The sequence below is a fragment of the Pipistrellus hanaki genome (assembly GCF_964339955.1).
Source record: "Pipistrellus hanaki genome assembly, chromosome: 1".
Taxonomy (NCBI): Eukaryota; Metazoa; Chordata; class Mammalia; order Chiroptera; family Vespertilionidae; genus Pipistrellus; species Pipistrellus hanaki.
The window spans coordinates 94,845,032-94,866,491 of NC_140503.1; the positions used below are offsets into that span (position 1 = coordinate 94,845,032).

Here is a 21,460-nt window from a genome sequence, read left to right on the forward strand (position 1 = left end):
AGAATCCAGACATCCGGGCCACAGATTTCTGTGAGCACAAAGCCCATCCCCATCCCTGCAGGCTGTGGGCAGTGCCATAGGAACTGCTAGACCCACCCTTCGTGGCCTCAGTTATGCTGCAGGAATTTGAGCCTGGGAGTGCGCAGACAGTGGGAATCTGTTCCCCACAACCAATCAGGAAACCGAACCACAGTGCCACCTGACTTCAATTCTGGGCAAGTGCACACAGAAGTCTGTTTTCTGCAGCGCAGGAGTGAACCTGCTGCCAACACAGTGCTACTGTGCAGCCCGGTCCCCCAAGCAGACTGGGGACCCTGATTCTCCATGTGAGAGGCAGCACTGAGCACAAGTGACTTGACTCTGTTTCTCATCACAAGCGCCTAGGATCCCGGATTCCCAGTGCATTCATACTCAGAGCCAGTGGCTCCAATTCTTGGTGCATGCACACATAGGGACCATGATTCTCGGTGTGAGGTTGCACCAAGCAACAGACACTCTAATATTTAATTCTTAGTGCGGGTACAAGGGTACTCTGACTCCTGGCACGTGCGAGGGGACTCTGAATTTCTGCACACACAGTGGGGTCTCTGTTTCAGCATAGCGCAAGTGGGGTCCTTGATTCTAGGTGTATGCGTGAGGCCACGCTGAGTGCCAGTGACTCTGATCCTGGGCTAGAGTGGCCCCCACCAACCCACGACAGCCTACCTGTCTGTAGGTGAAGACTTGGAATTCCGAGACTTCTTTACTTGGGCGTACAAAGCATCCATCATATGTCCTTCTCTTGGGCTTTGGGGTCTGGCATTGAGAGCCAGGGAACCCTCATAAGAAGAAATTCCCCCATACATCAACTCATCATCACAGCCAAACGTCCGATGAAAATCTTGAATTTCAGCATAGTCACGTTCCCGAGCTTGTCGTTCTCTAAATTCTCGAGTTTTGGCTTGAATCCTGTAAAATGAGAACAAAATTGAAATAAGGAAAGCTATGTCTCCTCTAAGAACTGTATACAGAAACACTCATCAAAATATGTTGTAAAATACATTTTATTTCATACAGTATATGAAAATTTATGGTATAAACATTGTTATATTAATTTCAGACTAATGTCATCGATGCTCAAAAATAATAATGTCAGATAGCTTTTGTTAATGTGAGTACTGTATAGTCATGATGTACACCTTAATTTAAATTGTGCCTTATTAAGTAGATTTAAAAATCCACAAAGAACAGAAAGTTTTAGGCATCTAATTATATTTTCAACATGAACTTCTGTAAGGCAAGAAATGATTCTTAAAAAGTTACTGCCCCCCCCCCCCCACACAAACAAGAACCATCCTATATAATAAAAGGCTAATATGCAAAATAACTGAACAGAAGAACGACCAGTTGCTATGACATGCACTGACCACCAGGGGTCAGATGCTCAATGCAGGAGATGCCCCTGGTGGTCACTGTACATTTAGGTCTAGGCATATTATGTATATGTCTTACTCTTTCACTTAGAATGTATTGAATTATTTCCTAAGATTTTATTAAGCTATTTGGTATAAAGTTCTCTTCAACGAAGAAGATATTGATATAAGTTATTCTAAGTCAATCTTATTTAGCTAAATATAGGATTTTCATAATTTTTAATTATTTTTGCTGCAAAAATATTTTTGATGATCTTTTATGGGGAAAATACAAATGTAAATATTTATTTAAAAGTGATCTCATTTAATAAAGCAATATTTTAGACTGAATTTAATGTTTTATTGCAAAATTATTTACTTCTTTCATATTTGAAATAAATCACTGCTTGAATAAATGACACATAAATATATATTCAAAAGAATATAGAAAATATATAAACATGAGATAAAGACAGTACATAAGAGAAAAAAGGAAATCACAGGAGAGAACCCTGATATCTGAAGTCCGAATATGGAGACCACATAGAGACTGGTAGGAGGGGCAGAGTTACAAAAGGGCTGGCCAGGTGCCCACAGACAACAAGTGAAGTTCTGGAGAGATATCTCATATGTGGAAGGGTGAGACTAAGAACTCTGGAATCTAATCACCAAGCTGAGCTCCCTAGCAGAGCACCAAATCTGATTTGGGTACCCACATAACATGCAGCTTTGAAAAGCAGTGGAATGCTGTCTTTCAGGGAGTGGCAGCTGAAAGTCAGGCACCCTCTTGAAGGGCCAACACACAAAAATTCCCTGCGGAGCCACTCACCTTGTGCTCTCGCAGAGGGAGTGTAAAGTGAACTGGAGCTGTGAGAGCAGAACCCAGGACTGGGGACTCTGGGAATAAAGCTCATAAGACAGACACTCCAAGCTTCCTGGACTGAGTCTTTGCCTCACACAGGGGAGGACATCTTTTCCACATCCTATTGGAAAACACTTTGCCCTGAGACTACTTAAGAGATTAAAAGCACCACAGGCATAGCTCAAAAACAAAACAAAACAAACAAACAAAAAAACAACAACAACACAGCAACAAACTATGTAACCCTACAACTTAAAGAATTAGAGAGAGAACAAGAAAAGCCCAGAGTCATTAGAAAGGGGGAAATAATAAAGATTAGAGCAGAAATAAATAACAAAGACAAAAAAAAAATTAATGAAACAAGAGCTGATTCTTTCAAAGGATAAACAAAATTGATGAACAGTTAGGCAGACTCATCAAGAAACAAAAAAAAGAGAAACCAAATAAATAAAATCAGAAACATTGGAGAAGCAACTATGGACACCAGAGAAATACAAAGGATTGTAAGAAAATACTATGAACAACTACATGCCAAAAGCTGGACAATGTGGATGAAATACAAAAATTCCTAGAAAAATACAATCTCCCAACACTGAATCAGGAAAAATAAAAAAAACTGAATAGGTCAATAACAACTAACAAAATAGAAGCAGTAATTAAAAACAAAAACAAAAGACTTCCCACCAAGCAAAAGCCCAGGTCTGTACAGTTTCAAAGGGGAGTTTTTCCAAACATTCAAAGAACTAATACTTATACTCATCAAAGTATTTCAAAAAATCCAAGAGGAAGGAACACTTCCAAACTCTTTTTATGAGGCCAGTATTATCCTAATTCCAAAACCAGATAAAGACAGTACAAAGAAAGAGAATTACAGGCCAATATCCCTCATGAACAAAAGATGCCAAAATCCTCAACAAAATATTACCAAACCATATCCAGCAATATATTGAAAAAGATAATACACCATAATCAAGTGGAATTTCTCCCAGGAATACAAGGCTGGTACAATATTCGCAAATCAATAAATGTGATACATCACATACTCGTAAAAAAAACTGAAAGGCAAAAATCACATGATCATATCAATAGACTTAGAGAAAGCATTCGACAAAATCCAACACCCATTTTTGATAAAAGCTATCAGCAAAGTGGCATCAGAGGGAGCAAGGCCATATATGACAAACCTACAGCCAACATTATATTCAATGGGAAAAAAATAAACAAAACCATTTTCCTTAAGAACAGGAACAATACAGATGTCCATTCTCAACACTCCTGTTCAACATAGTAGTGGGAGTGCTAGCCATAGCAATCAGAGAACAAGAAGAAATAAAAGGCATCCAAATTGGAAAAGAAGAAATAAAATTGTCATTATTCCCACATGACAAGATATTGTACATAGAAACCCCCAAAGACTCCATTAAAAAACTACTAGACTTAATAGATAAATTCAGCAACGTAGCAGGATACAAAATCAATACCCAGAAATCTATGGGTTTTTTTATACACCAATAATGAACTTACAGGAAGATAAACTTTAAAAAAATCCCATTTACCATTGAACCAAAAAAATTAAAATACCTGGGAATAAACTTAACCAAGGAGGTAAAAGAACTATAGTTGGAAAACTACAGGATGTTGAAAAAAGAGATAGAGGAAGACATAAACAAATGGCAGAATAAACCATTGTTTATGGATTGATAGAATCAATATCATTAAGATGTCTATATAACTGAAAGCAATATATAGATTCAATACATCCCCACTAAGATACCAATGGAATATTTCTCAGACGTAGAACAAACTCTCCAAAAGTTCATCTGGAATTAAAAAAAAAAAAAAAAAAAAAGATCACGAATAGCAATATCAATCCTAAGACAGAAGAACAAAACTGGAGGGATCACAATACCAGATATCAAGCTATATTACAAATCTACTGTTCTCAAAACTGCCAGGTATTGGCACCAGACAGACATATAGACCAATGGAAAAGAACAGAGAACCGATAAATCGATCCAAGCCATTATGATCAATAAGTATTTGACAAAGGAGGCAAGAGCATAAAATGGAGTCAAGATAGTCTCTTCAATAAATGGTGTTGGGAAAATGGGACAGATACATGCAAAAAAATGAAACTAGGTCACAAAACTAAACTGAAAAATGGATAAAGAACTTAAACGTAAGATCGGAAGCTATAAAAATCTTAGAAGAGGCAACAGGCAGCAAAATATCAAACATATTTTGTAGCAATATCTTTACCAATAAAGCTCATAGAACAATGGACACTAAAGGGCAAATAAACAAATGGGACTACATCAAAATAAAAAGCTTCTGCACAGCAAAAGAAACCATCAACAAAACAACTAGAAAGCCTACTGCATGGGAGATCACAGTTGCCAATGTTATCACCTTTAAGGGTTTAATCTCCAATATTTACAAGGGTATTCATACAACTTAACAAAGGAAGATAAACAACACAATAAAAAAAATGGTCAAAGGACTTCAATAGATACTTTTTGAAAGAGGTCATAGAGAAGGCCAAGAGACATATGAAAACATGCTCAATTACTAATCATTTGAGAGATACAAATCAAAACAGCAATGAGGTACCATCTCACACCTGTCAGAATGGCTATCATCAACAAATCAACAATCGACAAGTGCTAGAGAGGATGCAGAGAAAAAAGAACCTTCTTGCACTGTTGGGAATGCAGACTGGGTGCAGCCACTGTGGAGAACAGTATGGAGTTTCCTCAAAAAATTAAAAATGGAACTCCAATAAGACCCAGTAATCCCACTTCTGGGAATATATCCCAAGAAACCAGAAACACCAACCAGAAAGGATATATGCACCCCTATGTTGATAGCAGCACAATTTACAATAGCTAAGATTTGGAAATAGCCTAAGTGTCCATCAGCACATGAGTGGATTAAAAAACTGGTACATCTACACAAGGGAATAGTATGCTGCTGTAAAAAAAAGGAACTCTTACCATTTTTAACAGCGTGGATAGACCTGGCCAGTTGGAGAAAGATTAATATCACATGTTCTCACTCATTTGCAGAATATAATGAACAAAATAATTTGATGAACAAAAACAGTGCCAGAAGGAAAATGATTTAGAATACAATAGAAGTAATCCTATTATTTGCAGATTTTTAATATTTCATACACCTTTTGTGATATCATACTATGTTACTACAGTTTTGGTAATATTGTGTTCTTAAAATCATATTTTCTTGAAATATTAATATTTATTGCATGTAATATTATATTTAAAATCATTTTTTTCTTTAATAATTGGTGCTTATTGCATGTTACTTATATTTAAAATAGCTATTCTTGAGATATTAAAAAAAGAAGGAAAGAAAGACTAAAGCTCCAGTTGATGTTGCTCAGTGGTTAAGCATTGACCTATGAAACATGAGGTCATGATTTAATTTTTGGTTGGGGTATATGCCCTGATTAGGGGTAGATCTCAGTGTAGGCTATGAGGGAGGCAACCAATCAATGATTCTCTCTCATATATTGATGCTTCTATCTCTCTTTTCCTTTCCCTTTCTCTCTGAAACCCATAAAAACATGTTTAAAAAGAAAGGAAAACTACAGGACGATATTCCTGATGAATATGTTAAGGATATAAAAAATCCTTAACAAAATATGAGCAAATAGAATTTAGTAATATATAAAAAGAATTACAGCATGACCAAGTGATGCTTATCTAGGAATGCAAGATTGATTCAATATTCAAGAATCAATCAATATAATAGGATAAAGAAAAAAAAATCACATGCTCTATTAGTTGATGCAGAAAAAAGCATTTGATAAAATTCAACATTCATCATGACAGAAACTCTAAAAAAAAACCAAAAAACTAGTAATAGAAAAGAACTAATCTTAATAATGAGCATCTAAAAAATTTTTGGTAATATTATACATATTAAAGAAAGATTGAATGTTTTTTCTTAAGTTTAGGAAAAAGATAGGGATAGCTGTTCCTACCACTGTAATCAAGCAATAGTTCTGGAAATTCTAGACAACGCTCTAAGCTAGAAAAGAAAATCAATGGCACACAGATTGGAAAGGAAGAAATGAGACCATTTGATTTATAGATGCCATGATTATCTATATAGAAAATCCCCAGGAATCTATAAAAATTTCCTATGACTAAAAAGTAAATTTAGTAAGATAACAGGATACTACTTCAATGTACAAACATCCACTGAATTTCTATAAGCTGACAGAAGCTGAAATAAAAAATACACTGCAATTTATAATCACTAATAATGAAACACATAGATACATAAGTATAAATAAATGTTAGTTTGTAGGTATATTAAAAATGTACAAATATGAATTTAACAAAACCTGTTCAAGACTTATATGCTGAAAACCACATAATACTAATGAAAGAATCAAATATCAAAAGGTGGAGAGACATTGTGATTAAGGATGACTCAACATAATAAAGAAGTCAATTCTTCCCAAGTTGTTATACTCGTTTAATGTAATTCCTATAAAAACCCCAGCAAGATTAATGTAACTACAGACAAGATTATTTTAAAATTTATATAAAAAGGCAAAAAATAGAATAGCTAAACAAGTGTGAAAAAGAACAATAAAAATAAAGTGGGAGAAATCACACTCATGATTGAAAGACTGGAATATATCTATATTAATTAAGACTGTGTGGAGAATAGACAAATAGATCAATGAAACATAATTAAGAACCCAGAAATAGCCAACAATTACAAGCAATTCATTTCTCTCAAGTGGGCCAAAATAATGCATGTGATAAGATGACAGGGAATTATCCGATCTAATAAAAGAGTAATATGCAAATTAACCATTACACACCCACAAGCCATGTCCAACAGCCAATAAGGACTGAGTATGCAAATCATCCCAACCAAGCAGGCTGCGGCCACAGAGAGCAGAAGGGAAGCTTGGGGGAAGCCTTCGGCAATGGAGAAAGCCAAGCTTTCTGCACACCCTGGCTGGCCCAAGCCTCCACTAAAGCCTACAAAGTTTAAATTATAGAAGATAAGTAAATCCCAACAGAAATGTTGGCAGCCAGGGAGCTGGAGAGAGCAGGAGGCTAGGGTTGTCCCCGGCAATGAAAGAAGCCAAGCTTCTGCAGCCCTGGCCCGCTTTGGCCTCCATTTAAGGCTATAAAGTTTCAATTATAGAAGATAAATAAACCCCAACAGAAATGTCTGCTGCAATGGAGCGATCAGAAGGCGTGGCTCCACTCCAGGCTACAAAGTTTCAATTGTAGAAGATAAATAAATCCTAGATTCCAAGGCCTCCACTTGGGTCGCCACGGGGTGTGGCCAGCCTGCAAACCACCACAGGCCCCTCGCTCAGGCCACCCATGCCTCAAGGGAACCCTCACCCTGATCCAGGACACTCTTCAGGGCAAACCAGCTGGCTCCTACCCATGTACCAGGCTTCTATCCTATCTAATAAAAGAGTAATATGCAGATTGACCATCACTCCAATACACAAGATGGCTGCCCCCATGTGGTCAAAGATCCTGTCCACATGTGGACACAAGATGGCCACCATAAGATGGCCAGCAGGGGAGGGCAGTTGGGAAGGACCAGGTCTGCAAGGGAGGGCAGTTGTGGCAATCAAGCTGCAAGGGAGGGAAGTTAGGGGTGGCCAGGCCAGCAGAGGAGGGAAGTTGGAGGCAAAAAGGCTGGCAAGGGAGCAGTTAGGCATCAATCAGGCTGGCAGGGCAGTGGTTAGGGAATGATCAGGCTGGCAGGCACAAGTGGTTAGGGGCAATCAGGAAGGCAGGCAGGTAAGCAGTTTGGAATCAGCAGTCCTGGATTGTGAGACGGATGTTTGACTGCCCTAAATGGGCAGTGGGACATCCTCAAGGGGTCCCAGATTGGAGAGGGTGAAGGCTGGACTGAAGGACATCCCCCTACCCCCATGCATGAATTTCGTGCACCGGGCCTCTAGTCTATATAATAAAAACCCAGCATCTGAATGACCAGAACGACCAGTTGACCTGTTGCTATGATGTGCATTGGTCATCTGGGACAAAGGCTTAACACAGGAGCTACCCCTGGTGGTCAGTTTGCTACTCGCAGAACTGACCTAAGAGGCTGAGAGGCGGATTCATGGCCGCCGTGGGACTGAGGCCTACTCCTCCGCCTCTCTGTGCTATTGTCCCTGGGCCCAGCCCCAACTGGGTCCCCTGGAGAGGTGAGTGCTTCAGAAGACCCTGGACCAGGGAGCAGCCACTCAGAGGGCAGGTCCACAGTGGCTTGGCAGACCGGGCTGAGGAGCGCTCCCACAGCAGGCCAATCCCCACAGGCCACACTCCCACCAGTGCAAAAATTCCTTGCACTGGGCCTCTAGTGTCATTATATTATTGATGAGTTCTAGATTTGAATGTTCCTTTGTGCCAAATCACTCAGAAACAAATGTTCAAAAAAGTTCAATTTTTACCAAGTCAATTGCTCAGAAGAAATGCTCAGCAGCATGAAATACTATTCATAAAGCTCTGTTCTTAATTGCTTTCTCTTACCCAAATTGACATAATATTACTAATTGCCACTATCATAAAATCCAATAAATATCACAGTCACTTCTATAGTAGATTCCAAAAAAACCTGATATTCTCTAAGCTCAATAACAAAAGAAATTATATTTTTATTGTTAACATTGTCATCACCAATGAATTTAGTTATATTAAAAAAATTGTTATAAAAGTTGTTTGCGAAAGAAGAACCAAGATGGCGGCATAGGGCAGACACCTGAATGCAGCCTACCACAACAAGTTTGAATTTAGAACTGAAAAACAGGGGAAACATCACCCTGAAGTGCCGGACGGCTGCCTGAGAGTTGGCTCTACCATCTGGAAAGAAGAGAGAAGGCGCGCTGAACCTCAGGAACTGTGAAGCTGCCGGCTTGCTTGTGGGAGCACGGAGAGGTCGGGCCAAGTTTGCTACCCGCTTACTCCCTGCACACGGAGAGGGTGGACGACTAATGTGCGGCTGGCTTTCTTGTTCAGGAGGAAAACAGAACCACCCTATTGCTCTGATAGACAGCCCCAGACAGGGAGAGGCCAGACTGCCGGGCAGTGGGCGGGGATCTCTTGGAGGTGTGTGAAGCCAGTGGCCATTACTACGGGGCTCAGAAACCAGGCCCTCGTAGGGAGGGGCTGAATAAAGCTTGTCTGCACCACCCGAGACTAAGCCCCATCCAAGCAGAGCACAGAGGCCCTTCCAGTGGCTAGCTTCCTCGTTCGCTGCCAGTAGGACTCTCCTAGGGAGGGGCAGACAGGAATCGAAAGCTTGTCTGCCCCTATACCAAAGAGGTGCGAGCGCCTGCAACCAATTGTGCGGGATTCAACAAAGCTTGTCTGTGCCACCATGAGACTCTGCCCCATCCAAGCGGAATACAGAAACCCTCCTAGCTGAGACACTTCTGATCTTCATAGCCAATTGGCTTGGAGATCAGCACTTCCCAGTGATACCAACAACAAGCAATGCTTAGCAACAAGACTGCACACACATCCCACAAAGGGCTATACCAAGACTGTCCACCTCAAGTAACTGAGAGGCTGACTCACTGAACCATATAGGACATCTTAGCACAAAAAGCCACCCTACCAACTCAGGGAAGCTGTGAAAATGCCAGGACAAGGAAATAGATCACAAACAAGAGAAATGGAGGAAAAGAAGAGACTGGTTATAGAGTTCAAAACCACGCATATAAGGTTTTTCAAGAATTTCCTAGAAAAGGCCGATAAAATAAATGAGACCTATGAGGATATGAAAAGGGATCAACTAGAAATAAAGAATACATTGTCTGAAATAAAAAATATTATACCAAATTCTAAAAACAGAATGGAAGATCGCAAGAATCAAGTCAAAGATTTGGAACATAAGGAGCCAGAAGACACTCCTCCGCAGAAGCAAGAAGACAAGAGAATCCAGAAAGATGAAGATAATGTAAGAAACCTCTGGGACAACTTCAGCAAGCCAACATCAGAATTATGGGGGTCCCAGAAGACCAGAGAGAGCAAGATATCGAAAACATACTGAAAAAAATAGTGACAGAAAACTTCCCCCAACTGGTGAAAGAATTAGACTTACAAGTCCAGGAAGCGCACAGAACCCCAAACAAAAGGAATCCAAAGAAGACCACACCAAGACAAATCATAATTAAAATTCCAAGAGCAAAAGACAAAGAGAGAATATTAAAAGCAGCAAGAGAAAAGCAGGTAGTTACCTATAAAGGAGCACCCATACGATTGTCAGCTGATTTCTCAACAGAAACCATGCAGGCCAGACGGGAATGGCAAGAAATATTCAAGGTGATGAATAGCAAGAACCTACAGCCAAAAATACTCTACCCAGCAAAGCTATCACTCAGAATCGAAAGTCAGATAAAGAGCTTCACTAATAAAAAAAAAAGCTAAAGGAGTTCATCACTGCCAAACCAGAATTATATGAATTGCTGAAGGGGGTTCTTTCGGAAGATAAAGTAAATAAAGATAAAAACTATGAACAACAAATACCTAACTATCAACAAGTGAATCAAAAAACCAAGGGAATTAAAAAAAAAAACCTGATGAACAATATTGACTATTGAATATAATAGAATCAGAGGTATGGAAGGGGAGTGGACTGACAATTCTCGGGGAAAAGGGGAGAAGGGGTGTGGGAAGAGACTGAACATAAACTGTGCACCTATGGATGAGGACAATGGGGGGTGGAGAAAGGGCAGAGGGTGGGGTGGGAACCTGGTGGAGGGGAGCAATGGCCGGGGGAGGGGGGAATGAGAAACATTTGTAATAACATGAACAATAAAGATTTCTTTTAAAAAAAAAAAAAAGTTGTTTGCACTCCTCCTTTCCACCCTGTGGCTCACACTTGCAATGAAAACATTAAATTAAACTATAGCAGGCCTGCAGCGCACAAAGGTGAAAGAAGTGCTGCGCAAGCTACAAAATCTGATGGTTAGCCTAAGTGAGTGTGCATTTTAAAGTTCATTCTTATAGGAAATGCTAAGGAAGCTTGCTGTGCAAATGTCACTTAAAAGCAGATTTTAAAAACTAGGAATGCATTGTAGGTTGGGGAATTTTAGTGACAACTTAGTCAAAGTAACAAAATACACAAATGGTTTTATTATAGACTTTTATACTTGAATGTCTTGCTTATTATGATTTGATTTGAGAAAATAAACTTTGTAACACAACCAGAGTTTTATTTACATGTTATATATTTTCCTTCTTTGTGGAGAAACTTATTTCAAGAAAGGAATAATTGGTTGAGAGGAGAAAATAGTATAGTTTATTAAGGAAACTTTAAAAAAAGGTAGTGTGTCATGGTTGAGCCCACAATGGTTCCAATGGTCAATACCATAAACAAACACCCCCTCTATTCTCTTTTGTGACCCTGAAGTCACAAATTATCTCTAAGATATGAGTCATCCCTTTTTCTGAAGAGTCAGGTTGCTGTTCAGCATTCCTCTTATTTATCTTAGGCCAAACCTCAACAATGACAGAAGAAACTGATTAGCCCAAAACTTAGCAAAGGAAATAAATATATATTGCTTTCAGAAAGTCCTTCTTAGTTATAAACAACAGAGCTCTTCTGAGATTTAAATGACCATAGACAGCTGTACTGACTAATGTTGCTGGGTAGCACCATCATGAACTATTTCCCTAGCCTTGACATGTAAAGAGAGAAAGAGAGAAAAGAAGGAAGGAAAGGAGGGAGGGAAAATAAATATTAAAACCTTTAATGTTTTTTACTAAGACTTAAAATAAATTATCATTTCAATTTGTAATTGAAATAAAAATATTAACACCTTTAGTTTTTGCTTAAAAAAGGGAGGAGGGGGTTCGTTTACATGATGGTAATAAAGTGGCCTTGAACCTGCATTGTATATTAAATAAAATAATAAGGTTAATTTCTGTCCTGCTGTCACTAAATTCATACTAACAGTCTCTCTTCAGCTTGACATCAATTAGTGATTTCATTCCAGACTCTTGTCACAGTGTTCACAACCCTTTTCTCTAATTAAGATGGATGTTGCACGATGAAGATAAAACATACAAGACTTCTGTTCCTGTAACGTTTCTATTCATGAGGATTTTTGCTTTTATAATAAATGGTTTTATCACTAATTGCATTGGAGTAAGATGAGAATAACTATTTTATGACTATGAAGTAAAATCTTTTTATGTCCAAAAAAGGAGTGACCAACTCCTCAGGATGGAAAGTCAATTGCATACTTAAATCACTCCATTTTATCCCAAACACTTCAATCTCTAAAGCTTAAGAAACTTCAATACAAAAGGGAGAGGGAGAGAGGGAAAAGCTTCAATACATAAAACTATCAATCGTACATTTTTTCAAAAGACTCAAAAAAAGAAACTGATCTTAAATTATTTTAATTTTTAAATGCTGTAAATATCAACAGAAGATAAAATGTACTAATATTAGTGTAACAAAAAATTTAAAGATAAATTTCAAATTGCTACATATTAGATAGTTGTTAATCACCTTCAAAACAATGTTGAAGATCGTACAATCAACTCTTTTGAAAAACATTTTACCCAAAGTTATTGTACTGTCACCCAGAAACAATAAGAAAGTTCCTGGGTTTTTTCCCCAATAGTATTTCCTGTATAAAAACGAGTATTACAAAAGTTCACTAAATAAAATCTAAATTCATAATAGAATGAAATTTATGCTAAAAGACAACTGGAAGAAATAATTTAATATAAAGTAGTTTTTAGCCAACTAATTACTCTATTTACTCCTCAAAACACTTCTGCAAATGACAGACTTCAGAATTAGGAGCCTGTGGTTTTCTTTTTAATAGGTGGCTCAACCCATCAAAGCTTTAGCTTACCCTGCTAACAATGCCACCCACCAAAATATAAGCTACCAACTTAGTGTCTATGCTGAATTCCCAAAGGAGAGACAATATTTCACTAAATTTCTTACTTTTAAAATATGTAAAATATGCCATTTCAGTAGCAATAATAGAAGTCATCAATAGAAAAAAGTCATAATTTTAAGTGGTATTTTTATTATTTTTGTAATATCGGAGTAAAAGCTCATTGAAAAGACTTACATAGATTTCAAAATGGTCCCTAAATTTTTTTTCTCATGTAGGAACATCTGTTTTAAAGACACATTTCCAATTCAAGGGAAGAACATATGTTGAAGTCGATAGAAGTACCTATTAAAAAGAAAACCACAGGCCCCAAATGGAGGCACTATCATGCTAAAGCCCATAACACTGGACCTCGACATGATACACCTTAATACCAACTACAGTTTCGAACCTTCTCTGGAAATGTAGTCTCAGTCAGTCTGAATTTTCTGGTCAACACCAAAGAGGTAATCTACCCTGTGGGCTTCTCCATCTTCCCCAAAGAAAGCTGAAACTATCAGCCTGAGAAGACCAACTTCTTTTGGGAAGGTGACCTTGCCTGAAACAATCCTTTCTTTTCTTTCGCTAATGGTTTTCTTGTCCGGCCCAGTTTTCTACAAAAACGGTCTATTTTTCATGGTTCCTCAGACCACCTGTTTACATCTAGATGGGAAGGTGTCTGATTTAAGAATTATTCAATAGGACTAATTAGATCTTCAAATTTCTATGACTGAAGTTTTGCTCTTTAACCTACCTAATAGGTATGAGGAAAAGTTGTTTCATCCCTTAATGCTAAAATGAGGTGGTGCCAGATTTAAAAAATTGAAATTTTTAAAGATATAAAAGAAAATCATTCATAGAGAGATACTACTAACCACTAATTCAACCAAAATTTTGAAAGAATCTAAAAATTTCAAAGATTGCCTACCCTCTAGGATACTTCTATGGGGTGAAGGATAAGGTGGGACTGGCTGTGGGTACAGAATTTTTTCCATTTTTCTAAATGCATAAGTTCTTGGGAGCTACACCTAGATACCAAATAACCATTTCCACGAAACTTATTAACTTTAGCCCCACCAATCTCTCCCCATCCACAAGCTCTACAGTCATTTATTTTCACAATCCTATCTAATAAGAGTAATATGCAAACTGACCATACCTCCACTACACCCACAAGCCACCAGTCAATCGAGAGCAAATATGCAAATAAACCCAAGCCACAGAGAGCAGAAGAGAGGCTTGGGTTTCCCTGGTGATGGAGGAAGCCAAGCTTTCTGCAGCCCTAGCCCGCCTAGACCTTCACTCCAGGCTACAAAGTTTCAATTATAGAAGATACATAAATCCCCACAGATATGGCTGCCGCCATGGAGCAAGCAAAAGGCGTGGCTCCGCTCTAGGCTACAAAGTTTCAATTGTAAAAGGTAAATAAATTCCAGATACATGGCCTCTACTTGGGTCGCCAGGGGACGTGGCCAGCCTGCAAACCACCACAGCCCCTCATCCAGGCCACCCCACACCCTAAGGGAACTCCCACCCTGATCTGTGACACCCTTCAGGGCAAACCAGCTGGTCCCCACCTGTGCACCAGGCTTCTATCCTATCTAATAAAAAAGTAATATGCAGATTGACCATCACTCCAACAGATGGTCAAAAATCCTACCCCCATGTGGACACAAGATGGCCACCACAAGATGGCCAGCAGGGAAGAGTGGTTGGGAGGGACCAGGCCTGCAAGGGAAGGCAGTTGGGGGTGATCAACCCTGCAGGGGAGGGCAGTTAGGGGTGACCAGGCTGGCAGAGTAGGGAATTTGGGGGTAACCAGGCCTACAGGGAAAGGCAGTTGGGGGGACCCAGGTCTGCAGGGGAGAACAGTTGGGGGGAGCAGGCCTGCAGGGGAGGGTAGTTGGGAGGACCAAGCCTGAAAGGAAGGGCAGTTAGGGGCAATCAAGCCTGCAGGGGAGGGCAGTTGGGGGGTGGGGAGGACCAAACCTGAAAGGAAGGGCAGTTAGGGGCAATTAAGCCTGTAGGGGAGGGCACTTAGGGGGACCAGGCTGGCAGAGGAGGGAAGCTGGGGGCAAACAGGCTGGCAGAGAAGCAGTTAGACATCAATCAGGCTGGAATGAGAGTGGCTAGGGGGTGATCAGGCTGGCAGGCAGAAGCTGTTAGGGGCAATCAGGAAGGCAGGCAGGCGAGCAGTTGGGAGCCAGCAGTCCTGGATTGTGAGAAGGATGTCCAACTGCCCGTTTAGGACCAATTATACCAGGATTGGGCCTGAACAGGCAATTGGACATCCCTCGAGGGGTCCCAGATTGGAGAGGGTGCAGGCTGGGCTGAGGGACACCCTTCAACCTGTGCACAAATTTCATGCAGCGGGCCTCTAGTTTTTCTATAAAAAGGTTAATTTTTTAAAAGTCAAGCTGTTTCTATGACAATGTGTGACCTAAATGCAAAGGTTACCTGAAATTACATGGATTCTGATTCTGATGTCAAAATTCTGAGAACTTGAACACTAAGTTTGAAGCCAACTGAGTAAACACTCTATATTTTTTCCAGATGCATGCATCTACTGTCTTTACTGTCTTACTACCTCCTATGCAAAATGGCTTAGCTAAAACCAATAAAATCAATTGTAATGCCCCCCAAAAATGTACCCTATTTTCCGGCGTATAAGACAACCCACTAATTTTACAGTTAAAACATAGGTTTAGGCCTATATTCGCTGTATAAGACTACCCCCCTCTTCCGAGGCAACACCAGTTCTTTTTTTAATAGACCGCCTCTCTGGCCAATCTGAGCAGGCTTTTTTTCGTTTCAAAAGTCGTCTTATACGCCAGAAAATACGGTAAGTTTTTCTTTCATTTGAACCTTTTTTTTGCATTGTATTCATCCCATAACCATCAGTATCTGGATTCATGCAGAAAAAATAAAAATCAATTCAATGTAAATTTTTTACTTTTTTTTTTAATTATAAATTTTAGAAAGAGGAAGAAAGAGAGGGAGAGAAGAATATTTGATTAGCTGCCTCCCGCACATACCCCCACCAGGGAGTGAACCCTACAAACCTGGATATGTGCGCTGAATGGGAATCAAACCAGCCACCTTTTGGTGTACAAGACAACGCTCTAACCAACTAGCCACACCAGCCAGGGCCAAATTCTTTATTTAAAAAAAAAAAAAAATAAAATAAAATAAAAAAAAAGAGTAGAAAGAAAAGAAGAAACTCTATCTAATGAGGTTTAATCAAATAACTGATATCTACCTCTCCTGCTCCTGCTTCATTCGTATTCTCTCCTCTTCTGAAGTAAGGGAGTCCTGTATTTTTATCTTACTTGTTTTCTCAATCTTGTCATCTTTTCGATGTTTGCCAAACCTGTGACAACAAAAAATTCTAACTTGTCAATATATCCAAAATAAGTTCTTCTTTTGTGATAAAGACATATATACCCAATAAATGTGAGCTCCCTAAAAATCAGGGCCAAACTGTCTCCTGTGGTTTGCTAGTTTTGCCCAGTATTAACATTTAACTTAATTATTTTATTCCTTTTTCATTAAAACTTGCCAGGGAAAACTATTTTGGAAAATGACCTCAATATCCATTTTTTCTTTTGCAAAATAAAAATAAACAACAATACAATAATAGAACCCTTAATTTCATTCTTATTAAACAAATCCTACCTAATAAAAGAATAATATGAAAATTGACTGTCACTCCAACACACAAGATGGCTGCCCCACTTGGTCAAAGGTGGCTGCCCCCATGTGGACACAAGCTGGCTGCCACATGATAGTCGTTAGGGGAGGGCAGTTGTAGGCAATCAGGCCAGCAGGGGACAGAAGTTGGGAGGGACCAGGCCTGTAGGGGAGGGAAGTTGGGGGCAACCAGGCCTGCAAGGAAGGACAGTTAGGGGCAAACAGGTTTGTAAGGGAGGGCAACCAGGCCTGCAGGGGAGGGCAGTTAGGGGTGATAAAGCCAGAGTGGGAGGGAAGCTGGGGCAACCAGGCCTCCAGGCTAAGATAGTTAGGGGCAAACAGGCTTGCAGGGGAGGGCAACCAGGCCGGCAGGGAAGAGCAGTTGGGGGCAACCAGGCCTGCAAGGGAGGACAGTTAGGGGTGACCAGGCCAGCAGGGGAGGGCAGTTAGGGCAATTGGGATGGCAGGGGAGCAGGTAGGTGTCAATCAGGTTGGCAGGGAAGTGATTAGGAGGTGATCAGGCTGGCAGGCTGAAGCAGTTAGGGTCAATCGGGCAGGCAGGTAGGCGGGTGGTTGACAGCCAGCAGTCCTGGATTGTGAGAAGGTGCAGGCTGGGCTAAGGGACACCCTTGCCCCATGGACGAATTTTATGCACCAGGCCTCTAGTAATTAATAAATGTGTAGGACTGAGTGCCCAATACTTCAGATAATGGAGGATAAAAGTCTGAATTGGAGCAGTTTCTGTTAGGAAGAGAGAATGATAATACACAGTCATCTGTGTAATAACCTCTCTATAACAACTATTCTTTATTTTCATAATCAAGTTTATTGGAAACTTTCATGACAGTTTAAAAACTGACAAACCAGACCATGGCTGTAAAATTTAAAGTACAAAGGATAATTTACAGTGCTATAATACTTTTAGCTTACAAAATTGAAAGCTTTCAGGCATTCTCATCAAATTCTTTTCCTAAATCTGATGGAAAGCAATTGCTGAAGGTAGACTCTTTAACTTGGAAATCTATATCTGATTAAAAACAACAACAACACACATGCATGATTCAAAAACAGTCCAAACCAACTTCCACAGATAGACATTGAGCTTGAAGCTCTCTAAGAAAACACTAAGCAATGTCAGCCTTAGTATCAATTCTTTTTCCTGATCTTTTATTTTCTCCAATAAAAGACCATGTTGTCTGAAACACTTATGCTACATACCCTCAAATAATCTTGATCTATAGTGATTTGCTTTCCAGATGTTTTAGAAAAGAAATTTTATAGACAGTTACTCATAAGCATTCATAAATAAGTATACTGATATTTCTATCTGAGGACAATGTAGAAACCTAGTTTTGGTGACAGTCATATGAAAAAAGAGAGAAGTGAAGGGTAAACTCAAGTTTTAAATAAAAGAAAGAAAAGTATTTCAAGTAATGGATTGGTTAGTAGAATAGGTCATTATTTTATTAACTAGAGGCCTGATTCACGAAATTCGTGCAAGAGTAGGTCTTCCTTTCCCCAGCTGCTGGCATCTGCTTCCCTCTGACATCCAGGACCCGGGCTTCCATAATAGCCCCAGCTTCATCTGGAAAGTCATTGGGAAGAATGTCTGATCTAGTTAGCATATTATGCTTTTATTATTATATATATAAATCTGATGACAAATATTGGTTGATGTGTGAAGTGTGCATGACAATATCTCATATGTTAACTGAAGTTTCATTCTGCAAATGTATGTAAGGAAAAGAAAGCATCCTTAAAAGTGTTAAAATAGAAAAGTTAAAAAAACCACCACCATTACTTTAAAAAGTATGTAGAGTACTAGATAGCACTCAAAAATGGCTTTAAAATTAACTTCTATAAAATACACTGAGTGGTCAGATTATGATGATCTCTGAACACATAGTAATCTGGCCACTTGTGTATATCCTATATAATAAAAGGATAATATGCAAATTTTCGCCTCGACCAGGAGTTTGACCAACAGGCAGGTTGGCCAACTGCCTATGTCCCCTCCTCCTGGCCAGGCTGGACCCCACCCATGCATGAATTCATACACCAGGTCTCTAATACACACACACACACACACACACACACACACTGAGAGGCCAGATTATTATGGGTTCAGAGATCATAATAATCTGGCCACTCAGTGTATGTCTACACTTAAATTTTAATGTTACTTAGAAATTAAAAGATCATTTCAATTGAAAAAAAAAAAGAAAAGAAATAATCCCAAGAATTTAAGTCCAGCATCTAAACAATTCTAATGAGGGATAAAATATACTTTTAAAACTATTATATTCAAACCATTTTTTGGCTTTAAAATATATCTTTATTAAAGTAATGTAACCAAATGGGAATAGCTATACATATAAAGTGGTAATATGCTAATTTGTCCTTTACAATGTCCCAGTCACAACCAGTCTGTGGGCCTGCGTGTGTCCCTGCCCAGCACTGATATGAAGCTGCCTACCTGCATCTCTGGCTAGGGGTGTGACACTGCCTGTGTGCATCCCTGTTCTGCGCTGATGTGATGCTGTAGGGGGTGGAGGGAGGAGCTGGACTTGACAAGGGACCTCAGGCCGTGCCCCTCACCCAGCTAGGCTTGACAGGAGCCTCAGGCTGCACCCCCCGCCCCAGCTATGGGCCAGGAGACCTCAGGTTGCACCCCCTACCCCATGGGGCTTGATGGGGGACCTCAGGCCACACCCCTTACCCAAGCACAGGCCCGAGCTACCTCAGGCCAAGTACCTTACCTGGCAGGGCTTGACAGGGGATCTCAGGCTACACTGCTCTTCCTGACTGGAGGGGCTTGACGGGGGTGGGGATGGGCGGGTCTGGGTCTCACCCAATGGGAGTGGGGCCAGCCAGGTCTTGGTCTCCTGTGTTTTCAAAGTGCATGCAGGTGGTGGGTGGGGACTTGACTCTAGGTCATGTGGCATGCCCCAGACTTTGACAGGAGGAAGATTTTATACACATTTTGTTAATTTTCTTTCATCTCTGATACTTCTATTATAGAAAAAGGGCAAATAGCAATATTAAAATATTTCCTCTAATTAATCCCATTTAAATGTGCACAAATTTTGGGCACCTGGCCCCAAGTATCAAATAATAGTATTTTAGTATAATTAGCAAGTTTGTCCTTTTTACTCCTTATTCCCAGTTATATTTTCTGGTTAGTTTCTTTATTAACTTTTTTTTTCTTTATTGATTAAGGTATTATATATGTGTCCTTTTCCTCTCCTTTCTCCCAACTCATGTCCTCACCCCCCTGGTTACTGTGTCCATTGGTTAGGCTTATATGCATGCATACAAGTCCTTTGGTTGATCTCTCCCCCTTACCAGCACCCTCCCCTACCTTCCCTCTGAGGTTTGATGGATGTGCTTTTGTTCATCAGTTTATATTGTTCACTATATTCCATAAATGAGTGAGATCATGTGATATTTATCTTTCTCTAACTGGCTTATTTCACTTAGCATAATGCTCCCAAATTCCATCTATGCTGTTGCAAATGGTAAGAATTTCTTCTTTTTTACAGCAGCATAGTATTCCATTGTATAAATGTATCAGTTTTTTTAATCTACCCATCTGCTGATGGGCACTTAGGCTGTTTCCAAATTTTAGCTCTTGTAAATTGTGCTGCCATGAACATAGGGGTGCATATATCCTTTCTGATTGGTATTTCTAGTTTCTTGGGATATATTCCTAAATAAAAACTTTCTCTTTCTTTATTTTTTTAAATCAATGATGTTTAAAAGTTAAGCATAATGATGGAGTTTACAGAATGAATGAATATTTAAAAGTGTATACATCTCAGTCCAAGTCAATATCTAAAACATAATGTATGTTTATTTGACAAAAATTTATTGAACATCCACAGAGCATTAAAAATAAAAACTTTATTTTAAAAAAATAGTTCTTGGGAGAGGACAGGGCTAGACAGATTAACTACAGTGTCATCAGCATGTAGACAGTATATGAAGCCCATGTAAATTTCTATCTTAAAAATTCTGCAACAATGAGGCATCTGGAAATATATAATGTATTAATTTCTGGGATTTTTTTTGTCAAATGGCGGAGGAGGCAAAGGAGGTGCTCGCCTCCTCCCATACCTACAATCACATCAAAATTACAACTAAGCTAGAGAACAACCATCATTCAGAACCATCTAAAATCTGGCTGAATGGAAGTCCCACAATTAGGGAATCAAAGAGCTGCATGGAGACTGGTAAGGAGTGGGCGGTAGAGACTGAGAACAGGCTGGCCCTACACCTACTTGTGGCAGTTTTTAATTGGGAGGGATATCTTGACTGCAGAGGTTCCCCGAGAAACCAGGGGTCCCTCAGCCTTTCATCAGCCCAGGGTTCCAGTACCAGGAAGGGAAGTCCTTGTATCTTACATAATAATAGACAAACATGTAAATTGACCATACATCCGCTACACCCACAGCCAATCAGAGTGAATATGCAAATTATAAGGTCAAAGATGGTGGCCTCCCAGCTGCTCCAGGCATGAAGTGGCCAGGTGGGGCAGGAAGCCAGCTATGAGAGGGAGGGTGGGGGGTGAAGGGATCTACAGGAGCAGAGTGCTGCAGTGAAGAC

General features: G+C 39.7%; 1 protein-coding gene across 15 annotated transcripts in view; it reads right to left on the reverse strand.

Annotated features, from left to right (window-relative positions):
* Nucleotides 1–21,460, reverse strand: part of PARD3 (par-3 family cell polarity regulator) — a 562,402-nt gene that overhangs the window by 170,950 nt on the left and 369,992 nt on the right. For 12 of the 15 annotated variants that reach the window (XM_084876589.1, XM_084876586.1, XM_084876611.1 and 9 more), the window contains 2 exons: nt 16,425–16,535; nt 706–948 (listed from right to left, as the gene is read on the reverse strand). In XM_084876589.1, coding sequence (XP_084732715.1) covers nt 706–948; nt 16,425–16,535 — 354 coding nt within the window. The remainder of the gene's footprint in view (nt 1–705; nt 949–16,424; nt 16,536–21,460) is intronic. The other 3 variants (XM_084876591.1, XM_084876590.1, XM_084876587.1) reach the window with 1 other exon arrangement.